Source organism: Peromyscus maniculatus, chromosome 12 (genome assembly GCF_049852395.1).
Source record: "Peromyscus maniculatus bairdii isolate BWxNUB_F1_BW_parent chromosome 12, HU_Pman_BW_mat_3.1, whole genome shotgun sequence".
In the NCBI taxonomy this organism is placed as follows: Eukaryota; Metazoa; Chordata; class Mammalia; order Rodentia; family Cricetidae; genus Peromyscus; species Peromyscus maniculatus.
Window position 1 is genome coordinate 4,138,331 of NC_134863.1, and position 20,165 is coordinate 4,158,495.

At 45.8% G+C, this 20,165-nt stretch overlaps 1 protein-coding gene across 1 annotated transcript in view; it reads left to right on the forward strand.

Moving 5' to 3' along the window:
- Crkl (CRK like proto-oncogene, adaptor protein) overlaps nt 1–19,865 on the forward strand; it is a 36,183-nt gene extending 16,318 nt beyond the window's left edge. The window contains exons 2-3 of the mRNA XM_006981209.4: nt 1,360–1,825; nt 16,120–19,865. Of these exons, the coding sequence (XP_006981271.1) occupies nt 1,360–1,825; nt 16,120–16,254 (601 nt within the window). The 3' untranslated portion in view covers nt 16,255–19,865. The remainder of the gene's footprint in view (nt 1–1,359; nt 1,826–16,119) is intronic.
- Nucleotides 19,866–20,165: the final 300 nt, after the last annotated feature.

The window sequence follows — 20,165 nt, forward strand, 5'->3', positions numbered from 1 at the left end:
GCACATTGCCACAGCACACATGTGAAGTCAAAAGGTAGCCTTCAGGATTCAGTCAGGATCTCTCTTGTTTCTGCTGTTTTAGAGAGTGTTCCAGACTAGTTAGCCCTAAAGCTTCTAGGTGATTCTTGCCTTGGCTCTCATTTCATTCTAGGAGTGCTGGGGTTACAGGTGCCACCACATCCAGCTTTTCACGAGACTCTCGCGGATCGAACTCAGAGCTGCAGGCTTGCACAGCCAACACCTTTCCCCACTGAGTAACTTCCCTGGCCCCTCTACCTTCCTTTTTGAGACAGGGTCTCTTACCAAGCCTGCTGGCTGGCCACGGAATTTCCCTGCCTTTGCCTCCCCTGTGCCGGCCGACCCTACAGGTACTTCAGGCCATGCGTGACCTTGCACTTAGGCACTAGAGGTTTGAACTCAGGTATTTGTGTCATAATCACTTCAATGACCATCTCCACCCCATTTTTCTTTCTTTTTATTGTTGTTCTTTGTTTTGTTCTTCCGGTGAAACTTCCTTAAAACGGTAAAAACAAAAGAACTGTGGAGGACTGTTTGGAAAGTAGTTCAACTTGAGTTTTTAAAACTTGGACTAAAATAGAATGTTTGGATTTTGGTTTCGTTTGTTAGAGACAGCTCAGACCCAGGCCTTGTACACAGTAGGCGAGCACTGCCCTTCCCTCCCTCTCAGTCCTTGTCTTTCTGAGCCAGGACTCGTGTTCAGCTCTGGTGGATGACCTGGAACTTGCTCTATAGGTCATACTGGCCTGGAACTTAGAGATTTGTCTGCCTCTGCCTTCCTGGGGATGGGTTAAAGGTGTGTGCACCACAATCAGTCACACACACATCCCATCTTACTACACACTTGACTTCTTTTTCTGTGTTTTGTTTTGTTTGTTTTTTAGTTTTATCAGCTGGGGAGGAGGGTACAGACATGTATGTGGTCAGAGGATAACTGTGTGGAGTTGGTTCTCTCCAGCATTTACATTGATTGGGAGCTCAAGCTCGGGTCATAAGTGTGCACAGTAAACATACTGCCGAGCCAGCTAACTGGCCGTGGTGTTCACAGATGGAGAGTGTGAGAAAATGTGTCTGTGATGGTTGTGATGAATTCAGATCAGTTATCTGGAAACAAAACCTTCTCGAAACCCATTGTGGGTGATGGTGCATGTGACCATGTGCACACATGACACAAAGTCTATTTAAGGTTTAGAAAGTACAGCCAGAGTGTACAGTGACAAACATTCTTAATTACTGAGTACAGTGAAGGTGGGTAGAGAAGGGGGGTGATAGAGTGTGGACAGACACCAGTATAGAATAAGATAAGACTCTTCTTCAGAATAATTCTGTTTCTCTCTTAAGGTATCCAAGTCCACCCATGGGTTCTGTCTCAGCACCCAACTTGTCTGCAGCAGAAGAAAATGTGGAGTATGTACGGACTCTCTATGACTTTCCTGGGAATGATGCTGAAGACCTACCCTTTAAGAAGGGTGAGATTCTAGTGATAATAGAAAAGCCTGAAGAACAGTGGTGGAGTGCTCGGAACAAGGATGGCCGGGTTGGAATGATTCCTGTCCCTTACGTTGAAAAGCTTGTGAGGTCCTCACCACATGGCAAGCATGGAAATAGGAATTCTAACAGTTATGGCATCCCAGAACCTGCTCACGCGTACGCTCAACCTCAGACCACAACTCCTCTACCTACAGTTGCCAGTACTCCTGGGGCAGCGATCAACCCTTTGCCATCCACACAGAATGGACCTGTCTTTGCAAAAGCAATCCAGAAGAGAGTACCGTGTGCTTATGACAAGACCGCCTTGGCACTGGAGGTAAACCTTATGAACACTGGCCTTTGCAGAGCATGGGTTTCATTTTTAATTTGAAGTTAGCTGTCCATTTAAAGTTACTTGTGTTCTTGGGAATTAGACAGGGGTTTCAGAGGATGCACTATTAATGTCTTGTCCTTGCCTAGTCATCATTTCAGTCCAGGTACCCAGCCTGCTTGTTCTCCTTTCTGCTCCCAAAGCCTCATAGGTAGTTGGTTTTCTTTCCAGCAGGGAAAATGATAATTAGAAAGACCCATTACCTATGAGCAAAATTAGCATTCAGAGGTACAGTAATACTTGTATAAATCCATATCTCCAACATTGTAATTAAGGAGCAATACAAATAAAATGTTTTAAAATTTAGCTAGGTAGAGAAATGAGTTTAAAATATATTGGCCCTTGCTTGTTACAGATTCTGTAGACCATAATAGTATGAAATAGAACTTGAACTGTCACTGTCATTTTGGTTTTGGGGGACAGGATTTCTCTGTGTAGTCCTGGTGGTCCTGGAACTTGTTCTGTAGCCCAGGCTGGCCTCAAACTCAGGAGATCTGCCTGGCTCTGCCTCCCAAGTGCTGGGATTAAAGGTGTGCATCACCACTGTCTGATTTAGAAATAGAATTTCGAGGGACACTTCTTGGGCAAACATGTATTGCTTAGTATTTCTTTTTTGCTTGTTTAAGTGCTGGCATTAAAGGCATGCACTACCACGCCCGGCTTGTTCTGTTTTAAGATAGTCTTACATAGCTGAGGCGAAGCAGTACCCCAGATCCTCCTAGCTCTGCTTTCCAAGTGCTGGATTACAAGTGTGCTACCACTCTTAGGAAAAAATAGATGGGCTTAGGGGTCTTTTGCCTTTGCACATAAGTGTAAGGGTGTACATGTATGTGTGTACACAGGTGTGAAGACAGCTTCGTGTGCTGTTCTCAGCCATCTTAGTTTTTGAGAAAAAGTCTCTCACTGGCTGGAACCCCCCAATTAGGCTAGACTGGCTGGCCAGTGAGTCCTGGAATTGACCTGTTTTCTGCCTCCTCTGTGCTAGAATTCAGTGCATCATCACCATACCCAGCTTTTTTATGTGGGTTCTGGACATCAAACTCAGATCCTCATGCTTGCAAGACGAGTAAGTACTTTACCAGCTGAGCTACTCTCCTAGCCTTGGGTAGCCTGCAGTTATGTAGACCAGGCTATCCTCAAACATTGGCCAGCCCTCCTACCTCTGAACACTAATCCCATGGTGGGCCTAGGCTAAGAGAAGAATGAGTAACAGACAGATCTGAAAAATAAAGTAGGTTTTAGAATATATTTTGATTAATTTTTTTTTTTACTAAGATGTTACATACAGTGAGGTAATTTCTGAATAGTATTTGATAATGTGGAATTGTGTACCACAAACCTCTACTCTCTCAGCTCTGTCCTCTGTAAAATGCAAATAGCTCTGTTATACCATCCTCAGTACACTGTTTTGAACCCAGTAACCGTATTTGTGAAAATGCTTTGCAAACCACAGAGTGATGTGTAAGTATCACTGGGATTATAGTTGTGTCCTTGTCTAGTGTCATCACATTGCATGTGTTAGAAAAACTAACATGAAGGTCGTTGACTATTTTTGTGTATTTACCCAGAGGTGGGAATAAGAGATGTTGAGAGAAAGCCCAGGTGTCCTACAGGAAAATGAAATAAAGGAATAGAACTGACTGCTTTGAAAACAGGATGTAACCCACAGTGCCTAGAGTTGAGGCTGCCCTTCAGTTCTCTTGTTGTTGTTTTTCTCTTTTCTTTTTTTCCTTAAGAAATTTTCTGTTCACTTTACATACCAACCACAGATTCCTCCCTCTTCCCTCTTCCCAACCCCCTGTTGTTTTTCAAGGGGGGTTTTCTTTTTGTAGCCCTGACTGTCCTGGAACTGGCTGTGGGAGACCAGGCTGGTCTTGAACTCACTGAGATCTAATTAATACCTGCCTCTGCCTCCCAAGTGCTGGGATTAAAGACGTGCACCACCACTGCCTGGAGTAGCTTCAGTCCTTGTTTCTCCTATATCTGCATATAGATAGCACATATATTGTGAATACAAATAAAAATTAGCTATAGGGTTAGAGAGATTGTTCAGCACTTAAAAGCACATATTGGTCTTGTAGGGTACTGGAATTAAGTTCTTAGCATCCACATTTGGCAGCTCACAGTGGTTTGTAATTCTAGCTTCAGGGGGATCCAGTGTCTCTGGCTTCTTCAGGCATCTGCATATACACACCCATAAGTAAAATAAATGTTAAATTATTTTTTTATTAACTATAATTCATTTATATGTAACTTTCTACTAATTATCCAGTTGTCTTTGGACCAGGAATAATATCTAAGTGAGTTACACTTGAAAATGTGTTTCAGGGTCAGTGACTTATGTATCTCTTCTTTTGGCTGGAAGGAAGAGTGAGTACCTGCAGCTTACATCAGGGACCAGGATTGAGGAGGGATCCAGTTGAAAAGAAACCAGAGTAAGGGCCAGGCAAGGTGGCCCTTGCCTATAATCCCAGCACTCACTCAAGAGGCTGAGGCAGGAGGAATGGGGGGTTTGAAGTCTAATCAGCTCATCAGACTTCTACTACCATGAAACAAGTGTGCTCTCTCCCTCTCTCTCCCTTTTTTTCTCTCTCTTCTGTCTGTCTATGTCTGTCTGTCTGTCTGTCTGTCTGTCTGTCTGTCTCTCTCTCTCTCTCTCATGCATACCTCTTCCTTATTAGAGATGGGATCTCATTATGTAGCTCTGCCTGTCCTGGAACTTGTTACATAGACCAGACTGAACTCAAAGATGTCCCCCCTGCCTTTGCTGCCCAAGTGCTGAGATTAAAGACGTGTGCTACCATACCTGGCTCTATTTTTATATTATTTTAGTATTTTATGTGTATGGTATTTTGCCTATATGTCTCCTTTACATATGTCTGTGCACCATGTAAGTGCCCTCAGAAGCCAGAAGAAGGTGTTGGATCCCCTGGAATTAGAGTTATAGGTGATTGTGAGCCACCATGTAGGCGCTAAGAACTCAACCCCAGTCCTCTAGAAGAGCGCCATCTCTCCATCCTCCATCTACCCCTCTTGACTGGTTCACACCTCACCCATGAATGCTTTGGGCTCTTAATACCTTCCAACTTGGTTCTGGGTGTGGTAGCACATACTTGCAATCCCAGTATTAGAGAGGGAGGCAGGATTAGGAGCCAGGCTAAAAACACTAGACCCTGACTAAGAAACAAAACAAAACGAAATACCATCCTGTTTGCCTTGTGGTTTCAGCCTGTTGAGGTAGTTGTCATCTCAGACGTAGGACTCAGGATACGTTAGGGTGGAAGCTTTCAGGCACTCTTTTATTGAACTCTGATTCTGGGTGTGTGTGTGTGTGTGTGTGTGTGTGTGTGTGTGTGTGTGTGTGTGTGTGTGTGTGTGTGTGTTCTAGACAGGATTTCACTGTGCATCCCAGGCTGGCCTTGAACTCTGTTGACTGTCCTCCTGCCTCAGCATCCTTTAGAGACTGTTGTAGCTGATGTCTGCTGTATGGGTGCATTCCTTGGCATGTGCAGAGTAGGGTTTGTTCGTGGTGTTGTAGAAGGATGGCCTAGAGCTTTGGGAGTCAGAGAGCCAGGCCATTGGTGTGTATTTTAAGATGACACACATACTTGGTGCCACACAGCTCCCCTAGCCTCTCAGACCCCATTTCTCACGATGCTGACCCAGCTGTCATCAAACCTTCATCGTTACAGGCTTTAGTTGGCGCTTCCCGGCAAGACTATGTTAGCAGAACCCTAGAAGTCCTTTACTGCTCCACTGAGGACGTTTCCTATCAAACTGTGTTCCTCTGCTTGTGCTGTAGTCTGAAACTCTTTGGATAGTAATGCCTGTCTGATCTTGTTACAAACCAGTTCTCTGGGGACTGTTGCAACTAGGTTATTAGTGAAAGTGTTAAAATTAAGTCGAGGAACACTGAGAAAAGTAGGGCAAAATGTGCCCATGGTTAGAGCTCCCTTGTGCCCGTAGGTAGTGTCACGGAGAAGAGTGATGGCGGTGGTGAGCAGCATTCCCTGAATTATTTCACAAGTTTGTGTTGTTTTGTTTTTCCCCGTAAAATAATATTTGACGAGTGTGGGAATGTAGATCAGCCCTCAGTTTGATTTCCAGCACTACAAAGTTTAAATAAAGAAGTTGACTTTTGAAAGATTCCCTGCAGTTTAAAAAATGTCAGCTATTTTCCTCTTCTCAAGTAGTGCTTTGATTTGTGGCATGTGTAAGAGAAATGTAGATGTGTGTCCTCACTCTGACAGCAGAGCTAGCCAGGTCTGTTGATGCGGGCCTGTAATCCCAGCTACTTGAGGGGCTGAAGCAGGATGATAAAAAGGTTAAGGCTATCCTGGGCAACTCAGTGAGACCTTGTCCCAAAAAGTTTTAAAAAAAGAAAAAAAGGTTGGGATGTCATTGAGTGGTTGTCTCAATCTCCGGTATGGAAGAAAGAGGAAAGGGAAGAAGACAACAGAGCTCCCTATTTATTTCCTGAGTGAAGCCACAGAGGGCTGCTATGAAAGCCCATCATATGCTACAGCAGAGTTCTCAGACTGAGCAGCACAGTCTAGCCTGCCCTTTCCTAAAGGTCTTGTATGTGGGTTTGTGTATATGAGTGTAGTATGCCCAAAGGCCAGAAGAGGGTGTCTGATCCCCTGGCATTGGAGTTTCAGGCAGTTGTGAGCAGCTTGACATGATGTAAGCATTCTGCTGAGCCCTCTAAAAGATCTCTAAGCAGAAGATAATAGTTGGAGCAAGAGTGCTGTTGTTACAGAATACTTGTCAAAGTTCCTTAGCTAAGAAGCAAGATGGGGAAATAGTGTGGGCCTGTTTTACATCCTGGTTTTTATGGGTATAGTTGTGGGCAAGTTACTTAAGTTCTCTAAGCAGCATGCATGGAAGAGTTGAAATTTTCCATCAGCTATCCATTTATATAACCAACCAGGGTGGTGATGCATGCACCAAGCAGCTTACCTTGGTGAAGGAAGGGGGGGACTAGGGAAGAAGGTATAGGTATAGGTGGTCTGGAAAGGCTTCCTGGAGGAGGTAGCCCTTGGATTGAAGGATGAATACAGCTAGCTGCTCAAACCAGGGAAGGTGGAGGAGGGCTTGAAACCCTACTGAGCAGCTGCCAGTAGATGAACATAGGGAGCAGGTTGGGTAAGGGCCAGAGTGGCAGAAGAAAGCCGGGGAGCAGGTTTTCACATATGGTAAAAGACCTAATGAGATTGACATTTTTCTTGGCATTGCTTTAATTTGAAGTGTGAAACAACCAGTTTCTCAGAACTGGTTTTAGGGATTGTCTCCTGTGATTTTTTTTTTTTAAATTGCACAGAAAATGCTTTATTTCCTTCTAAAGAGACTCACTCATATTCTAGTATGCGTTTATTACTAAAAAGAAAGGGAAGAGCCAGGTGTGTACACCTGCAATCCCAGCGCTTGGAGGTGGAGACAGGAGCATCAAGACTTCAAGATCATCCTGGGTTACATGAGTAGACCCTACCTTAGAAGGTGGTAGGAGACAGTGGGCAGAGAATTTCTTAGCACTGTGAACATTACTTGTCTTGGGTACACACACTTATGTGTACACACAATTAATTAATGGGTGTTTTCTGTGTTGAGTTTGTGTCTAAATGGAGCTTCAGTCACAGTTTCCTGTATGACAGAGGTTAAGAAACAGGGTTGAGGCCGGCGGCGGTGGTGGCGCACGCCTTTAATCCCAGCACTTTATGAGTTCGAGGCCAGCCTGGTCTACAGAGTGAGATCCAGGAAAGGCACAAAGCTACACAGAGAAACCCTGTCTCGGAAAAAGAAAGAAAAGAAAAGAAACAGGGTTGAAGCCAGGCAGTGGTGGTGCACACACCTTTAATCCCAGCACTCAGGAAGCAGAGGCTGGTGGATTTCTGTGAGTTCCAGGTCAGCCACAGCTGCTCCACAGAGAAACTGTATCTTGAAAAATAAAAATAAAAAAAGAAGGAAAAGCAGCAGGGTTGAGGTGATAGTGAAATGCTTGCTTTGCAGTGGAAAAGCCTGAGTCTGACCCCTGGAGTCCACATCAAAAGCTGGGGTGGAGTCTGTGCCTGTAGTCCTAGTGATGGAAGACAGGAGGCAGACAGAAGGGTCCTTGGAAGCTCACTGGCTAGTTAGTCTAGCCCATGAGAGACCCTGTCTCAAATAAAGGTGAAAATGCCTCAAGAATGTTACCCAGGATTATCTATCCCCTGACATCCCCCTCCCACTCAACACGCACAACCGATTGTTACTCCTGGTGTTCTGCAGGAATCAGTCAGGAGAACAGTCTGTAATGTGTTCCATGTATCCATGTCACAAACTTCAAGTAAGACCTAAAGTGATTCAGAGCAGACTTGGTAAAAATCAAGGAGAGATTGAGTTGTGTAGATTGCCGCTTAGTCCAGCCTTCTCCCGGATATTCTGACCTTGTACATTGTCTTGACGTGGATACTATAAACATGTCCACTCCTTCAGCACATTAACTCTTTCGATGGTAACAGACAGGAACTTGGGATACTGCAGTGAACAAAACCAAAGGCTTCTTTCCTTGAAGGACTTACAGAACAGTTCCAGGGTGAGTGAGTTCTGGGCTGTTTTGTTAGTTAACCAGTTCTTGCATTCTGTCTGTCAAAACCATTCATTTTATCTTTCCCCTTCCTGTGCTTATGTAGGCTTTTGTTTTGTTTTGTTTTGGAGATGGGTCCTCATGCTGCCCAGACTGGTCTTGAAATCCTGGGTTTGGGCTGGAGAGATGGCTCAGAGGTTAAGAGCACTGGCTGCTCTTCGAGAGGCCCCGGGTTTAATTCTCAGCATCCACGTGGCCGCTGACAACTGTCTGTAACTCCTGTTCCAGGGGATCTGACACCCTCATACAGACATACATGCAGGTAGAACACCACTGCATATAAAATAAGAAAAGAAGAAAATCCTGAGCTCAAGTCATCCTCTGTCTTAACCTCCAAGTCATTAGGACTGCAGATGCACACCACACCCTGCTCCAGGGACTCTACTTGTTCCTCTTGAATTTTTTGTTTTATCTTGTTAAAGCTGTCTTCTGAATCCTTGGTAACTGATTAGACATCCAGCACCTTGATTACTCTCCTGTTTCTGGCTAACCATTTCACGAAAGATTGGTGTGTTTTGTTTTGTTAATGTAGGACCTCTGTGACCTTGAACTTGCTATACAGTTGGGGATGCCTCTGAACTTCTGATCCTCCTGCTACCACTTCCCACATGCTAAGACTCCTTTGTCTTAGTTGGGGTTTCTCTTGCTAAGATGAAACACCATGATGAAAAGCAGCGTGGATGGGTGGTCATTTGACCTACACATCACTGTTGATGGTTGAAAGCAGTCAGGGCAGGAACTTGTAGGAGGAACCTGGAGGTGCAGGAGCTGATGCAGAAACCGTAGAAGAGTGCTGCTTACCTGCTTGCTCCACGTGGCTTGCTTTCTTACAGAATCCAAGACCTCTAGCTTAGGCATAGCACTACCCACAGTGGGCTAGTGTAGCTAGAGTTTTCCTGCCTTGCCCACAGTCAGGACATGTTTATAGTATCCACGTCAAGACAATGTACAAGGTCAGAATATCCAGGAGAAGGTTGGACTAAGCGGCAATCTACACAACTCAATCTCTCCTTGATTTTTACCAAGTCTGCTCTGAATCACTTTAGGTCTTGCTTGAAGTTTGTGACATGGATACATGGAACACATTACACTGTTTTCTCCTGACTGATTCCTGCAGAACACCAGGAGTAACAATCGGTTGTGCGTGTTGAGTGGGAGGGGGATGTCAGGGGATGGATAATCCTGGGTAACATTCTTGAGGCATTTTCACCTTTATTTGAGACAGGGTCTCTCATGGGCTAGACTAGCTAGCCAGTGAGCTTCCAAGGACCCTTCTGTCAATCACTAATTTAAAAAAATGTCCTACAGGAGACATTTTCTTAATTGAGGCTCCTTCTCTGATGACTCTAGCTTTTGTCGAGTTGACATAAAAACTAGCCAGCACACCTGGTGTATATGGTACTAAGAATCAAACCCAGGGCTTTGTGCATGCCACATAAACACCCTGTACCATCCTCACAAAAAAGATTTGAGAAAGAAACGTTTAGATCTTTTTACTAAAGTCTTCTGTGCAACGTCTTGCCTGATGTCTTTTGTTTGCTAATCTTTTCTGGCATTTGGTCCAGGTTTGGTTTCGAGCTCTCCTATAGGATTTACCGTCTTCCCTGGTTTACACAAACCAAGTGACCTGACCGTACTTAGTACACCACTGTCTTCTGGTGTACGTTCTCTGTGACAGAACAGTCTTGAACTCTTACTCGGCTAGCCACCCTTACTAGCTCGAGAACACCTTTTATCTTTGATGCCTGTTCTTTTTTAATGTTTACTTGTTTTATGTGTATTTGTGTTTTGCCTGCATGTGTGTCCGTGCACCACATGTGTACCTGGTACCCGAGGAAGCCAGAAGGTGTCAGATCTGGAACTGGAGTTACAGATGGTTGTAAAGTGCATGTGGGTGCTGAGAATCGAACCTGGGTCCTCTGGAACAGCAGTCAATGCTCTTAACCACTGATCTATGTCTCCAGCTCACTTTTTAATTTTTATTTTTATTTATTTATTTATTTATTTATTTATTTATTTATTTATTTATTTTACTATTTTATTTATTTTTGAGACAGGATCTCATGTAGCCCAGCTGGCCTTGAATTCTTTGTATAACTGTGGTATAGACGTGGAATTTTTGATCCTTCTGCCTCTACCTACCATGGGATTATAGGCATCCACCGATATTCCAGGTGTATGATTCTGGTGATCTTTGAGCTCACTAGCATCCTTAAGATAAAATAAAAATTGTTCTTTATTCCCACTAGAGGTCATACATGATTATATTGGAATTTCTTCTTGAATTCCTTTGCCACCATCCCCTTGAAGGTTTAATTATTTATTTTATGTGTATGTGTATATGCTTGAGTGTGTGTATTTGAACCATATGTGTGCAGGTGTCCTCAGAAGAGAGTGTCAGATCCCCTAGAAGTGGAATTCCAGGCAGTTGGAGCTGCCCAGTGATGGGAACTGAACTCAGTCCTCTGGAGAGCAGCACATGCTCCTAACCGCTGAGCCCTCTCTTTGGTTTCTTTTTAACCCCCACTATTCAGGTTACATCTCTTCTCTGAATCGTCTGAATTAGCTTCCTCAAAGCCTATTGTGCAAGTTCCCTTCAGTGACTGGCTGGGATTCTCAGAATTCTGTTTCGTCAGTTGGTTTTCTTTCATTGGTTAGAATTAAATTCACAACAACAGTGTTCTGGCTTTGTTTTGTTTTGTTTGTTCTAGACAGGATATTGCTATGTAGCTAGGAAACCCTGAGTTCACTCAGCATGTGTGTGTGTGTCCCTCCCTTCCAGAAGTGCCTTACACTTGGAGGGGTTCTCCTGCTTCACAGCACTGTGCACCGTGTGTAGCTTACAATAACAGTCTTTTCACCGCTTTTGCTTGCTGAGATGAAGCAGCGTGCCAAGCATAATGAAGTTTCAGTGTCCTAGAATAATCTCAGTGTCCCACAAAGGAACACACACAAAGCAGAAGCCGCTCAGCAAGGCAGCGCTTTTTGTATATAGGGTGGGCTAGAACCCAGTCCAGGCTAGCACGTAGCTGGGGCAGGATGTTCACTTCGTTTTTTATTTAACATAGATGGTAACTTTTTTCCCCATTGGCTGGGGTCTGTCATGGTCTTTTGCAATTGGCTACTTTAAAAATAGAACTGGTACAGAGGAGAGAGGGAAAGAGTCAGCTACTATAGGCCAAGTTCTGGGAGGAGGTGTTACCAGATTGGGGGAAGGTTGAGATTAAAAGATGTGCATACACATTTTACAAGGTGGGGAGGTTATTGGCCCTTGGTGGCAAACGATCTGATGAGAGAAAACCATTTCTCAAGGTAGCACTGGTTATATTTTCAGTCTCAGAGATCATCATCCAAATGGGGGTGGCCTGTAGCTTATATCCACCTTGTATTGGTCCTCCATCATGTTCGTCAAAAAGCACCTGACTCAGCCCTGGAGATCCAGATGAGGTCACGACTTACTGATGTAAGGCTGCTTCCCCTCCTCTCTGTCACGTTCCAGGAGCGGAAGCTTTCCCTCCTGCAGTACCCACAGGCTGGTGCTCACCTTCTTAAGAGCCGGAGTGCCCAGGGCCCGTGGAATCACCCTTTGGATTTTCCATGGGGACTGAGCAGACGAACTCTTAACCTGTTCTTGAAGTAGGTCTTGCTGTATTGCCCAGGCTGGTTTTGAGCCCTAGTATAGAAGCTATTCACACAGGTACCTGTCTTACACTTCTGTCTTTCTAGAGTGTTACATCAGTTCTTGCAACTAATTTTTAGAAATTCTCATTTTTTCTATTTCTTTACTGCCAAAGATGCTTGTTTTCCCCATGATCACAACACCGTGTCAAAGGCAAGAATGTTCTCTGGACATTGATACACACCTGTAGTCACGGTCTTCTGGAGGCTGAAGTAGTCCAAGGCTAGCCTGGGTTACATGGTAAATTCCAGACCACTCTGGGGTACATAAATACTGTGATACCCAGCTGCCAAAAGAATAGAGGTGTCGGTCAGTACAGGCTCGTGCTAGAGCCCAGGGTGGGCTCCCGGTAAACAGTCCTGCTGCTGCATCAGCCTCTCAGGCTAGAATCCTGGGGATGGATCCGCAGACCCATCACTCCTCAAAGAGCTTTAGGAAATCCTCCAGGTGCTGAAGTCAGGGGATGGTGTGGGGGGGGGAGAGTGTGCTCAGCTCTTTATTACATGTATTGGTTTGTGTGCCTAAGAACAACTTGGGGGAGTCCGTGTTCTTCCTTATTATACCAAGTGGGTCCTGGGCATGGGGCTCAACTGTCAGGCAAGCACCTTTTTCTGCTGAGTCATCTCAACAGGGGCTCACTATGCAGCCCTGGTTAGCCTGGAACTCTCAGAGATCTGCCTGCCTCTGCTTCTCACATTTTTTATAAAAAATTTTTCTATTGGCAAATCACAATGTCATTGCTTATAAATCAGAATGAACTGTTCTTCAGAGGATTTTGTTTGCTTAGGGAGATAGCTGGTCCATAAAGCACTTGCCACACTAGCGTGAGGACTTGGGTTTGTTCCTCAGAGCCCATGTGAACAGCCAGGAACGGTGCGTACATTTATAATCGTGGTGCTAGGGAGAAGGAAATACTTAGTACCCGTGGCTCACCTACCAGCTAGCCTAGCCTAATTGGTGACCTCCCAGTGAGAAACACCATCCCAAAATGAAAGTAGATGGCTCCTGAGGAATGACAGCCAAGATTGGCCTCAGGCCTCCATGTATATATATGTGTGACACACATGCACATGGACATATATGCCAAAAGGGGGAGGTGGTTTTTCTTCATATGTAAATAGGATGAGAATATTCTGAAATTGATTTGGTAATTTTCAGTCTTACAGCAGAGCCCTGAGACTTCTTTTTTTTTTAAGGTAGTCTCACATTCATTCATAGCCCAGGCTGACATTAGACTTGGCTGTCTTTCTACCTTGGCCTCCTGTGTGCTGGGGTAGGGTGGTGCTTGAAGACCACCATACCTGGCTTTATTGTGGTTGGTGTGTGCATGTGTGCGTGCCTGATGAATGGTAGGCACATACATGCCACTGTGTACGTGTGGCAGACAGGGGACGACTCTGTAGAGTCAGTTCTCTCCTTCCACCTTTTCGTGGGTTCTGAAGGTGGAATCAGGCCCCCAGGCTGGCACAGCCAGTACCTTACCCACCAAGTCACTTGCCAGCCCCTCGTGGCTTTGATATTTTCCTTACTGAGCATATTTTCATTTACATATTGACTGTTTGTATTTTCTGTGGAGTAGTATCTGTTCAAGTCTTTGTGGTTAAGAGTGCTTACTGCTTTTGTAGAGGACCTCATGTCAGGTGCTTGTCATCTCCAGGGGGATCTGACACCCCGAGCTCTGTAAGCACCCATGTTCATGTGCACATACCCACACACAATTAAAACAATAAAAATTAATATTAGTAACAGTAAAGGGCGACGTGTCTATAGCTCTGTAATAGAGTAACTGCTTGGCATGGCAGATGGCACTGTTTGTAGTCATACGAAGGACTCTCTGTCTAGCCTACTCTGACCATCTTGATAGGTCCACATTCCTTCAGCAGAAGCAGTGGCTTGTTTTCATTCTGTGTTGTTGACTCAGTACTTTATGTATATAATATATATAACTGTTGTTATGTTGTGGTTTTTTAATATTTATTTACGTATGTATGCAATATTCTGTCTACCTGCATGCCAGAAGAGGGCATCAGATCTCATTATAGATGGTTGTGAGCCTCCGTTGTGAGCCACCATGTGGTGCTGGGAATTGAGCCTGGGTCCTCTGGAAGAGCACGTTTTGTTCATGGCTGAGCTGTCCTTGCAGACCCAGGGAGACTTACGTTTAGTCCCCGTCTTTATAGAAATTACAGTGGGCAGGCGAGCCGGGGAGCAGCACAGACAACACGCACTCTCGGCAACACGCGCTGCACCAGCTCAGTGTCAGCGGTTCCTAGCTTTATTTTGTCGCAAGGGTGGTAGATTGTCTTTCTTTTAAGCCAGCCTCCTAAAGAGCATAAGAAGCAGATTGTCAGAACATGGAAGTATGTCAGTGGGAGCACACCTCTGGATATACTTTTTGTGTTGAGTATATAAATACAATTTTGAAAATCCTGATCAGACACTTGTTGGGCCCTGAAAATACCTCCCCATAGCTCTCTGGGTCCCCAAAATGCTTTGAAAACCTCTTTTGTTTTGTTTATTTATCTATCTATATTTATTTTGGGGCTGCTCACTCTGTACCTCGAACTCAGAGATCCACCTGCCTCTGCCTCCCGTGTGCTGGGATTAAAGGTGTGCATCATCACCGCCTGGCAAAGAACTCTTGGATGATAAAATTCCCAGCTTTTACTAGATGAGCAAACTAATCTCTGAACTCTGGGTGCCTGTCCTCCAGCAGTAGATGGAGCTCTACAGCCTGCATTTTTGTTTGTCTTTAATTACATTTGGAGTGTGTATGTGTGTGTGTGGGGGGGGGTGTAGCAGTCAGGACAACTTACAGGAGTCAGTTTTCTCCTTGCATCACGTGAGTCCTGGAACTGAACTCAAGTTGTCAGGCTTGGTGATAGGTGCCCTTGTCCTCGGAGCTAAGCCTCGTGTTGTGATTGACACCTGTAGGCTCAGCACTTGGGACCGAGGGCAGGCCAGCCTGAGTTATGAATGTAATAAGACCCTGTCCCCCACCTGCACCCCACCCTACAGTGACTGTCCCGTAGAAAGTCAGGGACAGCTCAGGGTGGTGTCATGGATGCTTAGGGACCATGGTGAGGTGATGTTGCTGATAGAATTTCCACCCCTGTGAATTGAAGTGAGCGGATTCCCTCCTCTCTCCCTCCCTTCCCTCACACACACGTTTGTCATTGTGTTTTGTGCATTAGGAGGTCAGAGGTCAACATCAGGTGCTGTTGTCTATGCACTGTCCACCTTGTATTTTGAGACAGGGTTTCTCAGTGACCCTGGAACTAGACTGCCAGGGATTCACCTTTCTCTGCCCTACCAGCTCTATTTACAGCTCCATGCCACCATGGTTAGCCTTTTTTCATGTGTTCTGGAGATGAAACTCAGAGCCTTACGCTTGCATGGCAAGTTCTTTGGTACCTTTGCCCACTAAACCATCTCGCCAGCACTGGTTTGTTTTGTGGTGGCGGCGGCGGTTGTGGTCTTTTAGTATGAAATGCTTCACAGATGTGTGTTATTGCTGTGAGGAGTCCATGCTGATCATCTGTGTCATTCCAGTCTGATAAATACACCGTCAAAGCAGTATGGTTTCTTACTTGGAGACAGCATCTCAGTGAGCCCAGGCTGTGTGCTGGGACTGTGAGTGCCAGGCCTGGCTGACCTTCTGTGAAGCTTAACATGCCCATGTGTGTTCATTTATGCGTAACCACTGGGGGGACGGCTGCTGCGGGCTCAGAAGCTGCTTCACAAATGCTTGCCACCTGAGAGGTGTCCTGGGTGCGCTGGTGGTGTCCTGTGTCTTTGTAGCATTTGATTTTCAGGTCCAAACACTGAAGAAGGAAAGGTTAGTCTTCGTCTTTGGGTAGATACTATTTGTGATTTAATGTAAACTGTCTTTTTGTTGTTTGCACAGTGATGCTGATTGTGTCTTCTTTATCCCTACAGGTTGGTGACATTGTGAAAGTCACGAGGATGAATATAAATGGCCAGTGGGAAGGCGAGGTGAATGGGCGCAAAGGGCTCTTCCCTTTCACACATGTTAAAATCTTTGACCCTCAAAACCCAGATGACAACGAGTGATTGCTGTTGCCGTCCCTGCTGCTGCCTTGTTCTGCCTGTCCTAGTCTCCGTTGAAGTGGGAGGCACTCTCACATGCAAGTCACAGCGAGCTGCTGGTGGCCGGCTCCATCCCCTGGGTCTCCTGCACATTTGGAATGCCTCCAGCAGCTGCCTCTTGGCATCTGTATCATAGTCATCCTGTCAGAGTAGCGGTCCTAGCGTTCTTCTGGATTGTAAACTGGAACCTGGGGAAGCACACAGTAGAACTGAACACAGGAGGGGCTTCCTTCTCATCACTGCCTCGTCTGTATTGGAGACGGACTCTGTGTGAGCCTGCTGACAGTCCACACGGAGAGGGCTAGCCTCGGCAAGCTCTTGCTGTTGCTGGTCCACAGAGCAGTGGCTTTGCTACCGACTTGTTTTTCTTTGGACGACAGAGGAAGTAAACTCCAGACAGTTCTGTCCAAACTCCTGCAGTCTGGCTTGTTTCCACTTTCTTTTGTTTAGTTTTGGTTTTGGAAGACTAATTCATTAGAGTTGTGTGTTCTGAACAGATTTTTAAATAGTAGGTTGGATTTTTGTGATAGTCTAAGGAACAATACATGTCTCGGAGCTTCCAAACTGAAGCTGCTGTACGTAACTAAAGAATATGAAAAAGACACCCTGAAGTAGAGGCCTTTATCTTTTGGTTGCCACGATACCTTGTGTGCCGTGTGGCAAACAGTGCACACACACACACACACACACACACACACACACACACACACACACACAGCAGTTATGGTGTGCCGTGCTGGGTGCAGCCTGGAAGCACCAGGGTGAACCACCGGTGGTCTGGGGACCCTGTGGCTGTTGCTACCGACAGGAGCAGAAAGGGTGGAGCATTTGGTCAGTTCTGTCTAGCGTTTGAATAAGTACACCCCCTTTAAGAACTCAAGTGAGTCCCCACAGAGTCCTGTCAGCTCTTCCTGTCCAGACCCAGCCTGTCCAGGCAGCTTGAAAGTGGTAGTCCTGTCTGTTTGGTTCCACAGCCTAAGTGGAACAGAACACAGTGCTCCTGAACCAAGAAAAGGCAGGCTCTGGAACCCTTAACCCATATACCATGAGCCAACATGCAAGCCAGCTGGTACAACGTGTGTCTGCCCCTCATCTGCACGTGGCAACCCTGAGTTCTAGAACCTTTCTGTAGTATGCTGTGTTTCAGCTGGACCCTGATGAGGACACGCCTCCACACAGAACTCCAAGCAGACCGAGATATGTAGCAGTGACGTAGTGAGCAGCTCCAGTGGTTACAGAACAGCTGTAACTGTGGCCCTGGCTCTGGAGGCTCTTAGGCTGTGAGAACTGAGAATACATTCAGCAGACAAAAACTAACACAAGCATTTGTCCACTATATTTATTTCTCTTCAAGACTTTCTTTTTAATTTTGTGTATATTGGGCATGGTGGCACACACCTTTAATCCCAGCACTCAGAAAGGCAGAGGCAAGCAGATCTCAGAGTTCAAGGCCAGCCTGAGTTCAAGGCTAGCCCGGTCTGTGTAGTGTGTTACAGGACAACAGGCCCACAAACAGAGCCTGTTTCAGAAACACCCCGTAAAGGTGTGTGGGTGTTTTGCCTGCATGTGTGCATGTGCATCGCATGGGTGCCGTGCCTGAGGAGGCAGGAAGAGAGGGTTGGATCCTCTGGAGCTGGAGTCACTATGTGGGGGCTGGGAATTGAACCGGGGGTCCTCTGTAAGAGCAGCAAGTGCTCTTAGCTGCTGAGCCATTTCTCTTTAAATCAGGCTGATAAGTGCCATATTAAAGAATGTTCATGTGACAAAATGGTCATTTGGGGCTTGGGGGTACTATCATGTCTCCCTGTCTGTGGCTTTCCAGAAAAAAGTGGTAAAGGTCAACTTTTTTCTATCTCTGAAAGCTACCGTTTTTAGCCAGATCTGTTGAGTGGGCCCCAAACTCTGCCTACAACAATACTTGCCTTCTGGCTAGTGACCCAGTTCAGCCCTAGGCCTTTCGATACGTGCGCTGAATACCTGCCTTGTTCAGAGGACGACCCCTGAGGGATCATTACTGGGGCGAGAACCTCTTGCCTTACACATGCTGGGGAAGCCCTCTACCACTGAGCTCTTTCTCAAATTCTGAGATGGGATCTCCATAAATTGCCCATGCGGGCTTTGAACTTTTCATCCCAGCCTCGGCTGAAATTACAAAGGTTTGAGTCACCACACCCAGCTTTTAAGGTCTTTTAAAAACTACATTTAACTGAAGGGCTCGGTGCCTTTTGATGATAGCGGCATGCTCAGTGCAGGCGGCCATTTTTGAGAATAGGATTTCCCTTCTCAAGTCTGTTGACCAGCAAGACTCCATGTAGATTCAGGATCAAAATGTCCCATAAGCCTGGAGTTTGGTTCATGAAATCAGTTAATTTGGCCCATGTAAATGTTTCTACAGCTCTCTGAAATCCAGAGCTGGAAATAAAGACTTCAGTTCTGAACTCTCAGGACATGTGCCGAAAGTAGTCATTTCCTTTCCTGACTTAAAAGCTCGTCAGTTTCTTAATCAGGAAAAATTTCCCTTTCACACTGATAGACAGTGGCGTCTTGCCTGGGTCCCACGCCTGTGGGAATGTGAGCCGGGGTGGCTCCTTCTGTGACCGGCATGTTCCATGGTCTGCTCTGCTGTGCTGTAGAAAGTGCTGGGATGACAGCCCTCTCGCTGTGGCTGCTGTGGGAGAAGGACTCGGTCAGGTGCTCAGGGCAGAGACCGCTAGGTTAGAGGCCGTTTCCCAGGCAGGACCTCCGCGCTGAAGACGCCGGCCACCCCTGCGCTGCCCCGACACACCTGTCGCAGGTCATCCAGCTGTCGCAGGTCATCCAGACTCAGAAGCCTCTGCTCTCCGGAAAAGACTCTGGGCCCCCCTTGGAGTTGCAGGTTCCTGGCGCTGTGCCAGCCTTCCTCTACAGCTGTTTACAGACAAGATGGGCCAAGACTGATGGCCACTGCTCTTGGAACTTATGCTCAGAAGAATAATGAGCTTTTTTTTTTTTTAAAGGGATGATGTGTTTTTGTTCTAGGTGTTTATAATTTAATCTTTTAATATTATGTTCATTAACCTCTTAAAATGAGTGGATTCTTGATTGTTTTAACACAGTACCTAAGACTAATGCTTTCTGTGGACTCCTCACCACGGGACCAGAGAACCACATCCCTGGTAACTGCTGTGAGCGTGGACACTGAGCTGCTTGTATATTCTAGAAGATCAGGAGGACAGTTCTCTGAGACAGGAGATCAGTGGCCTTGCTTCTAGACGGTCTTCACTGTGTGTTTTAAAACGACATAAAACTCTTTTGACGTGTATAACTTAAAGATCATAAGTGTCAGGCAATAATATTTTCTGTGTAAGCTTTTAAAATTATTTTTGGGGATCATAGCTTGTTTTATTTTGTGCTATAAAATTAACAGTATTAAATGACTTATATTCTTAGAATACATTGAGTGTCTTTTCTTAACAGATTAGTGCCTTTTTATTTTTGTATTCCATTTTACGTTACTGGTCCCAGCATCAAAGCCCTTGTTTCCATGGCCTGTTTGTACATTGTCTCAATAAAACTTGCACCAGCTGGCGGCGGCAGCCTCGGTGTTCAGTGTCTCCTCAGTCAGCCCCCTCCCCCCCCCCAGCCGGTAAAAACTGGTGAAGCCCCGGCTGCTCAACGCCGACTCGCTCCTGCTTCCCGAGTCTGGGAAACCGCTGTTCTCTGGGCACAGTGGGTGCTGTGGGAGAGCCCCACACTTGGACTCAGCCTTCTGAGCAGGGGTGCAGAAGACCACCTGTGGTGAGCCAGTGCAGAGGCTCTGCTGAGCCTGACTTGGCCAGAGGAGCTCAGCCGTCAGGGAAAGTGAGCATCCTGACTGGATATGGAGCCCCCTGTGA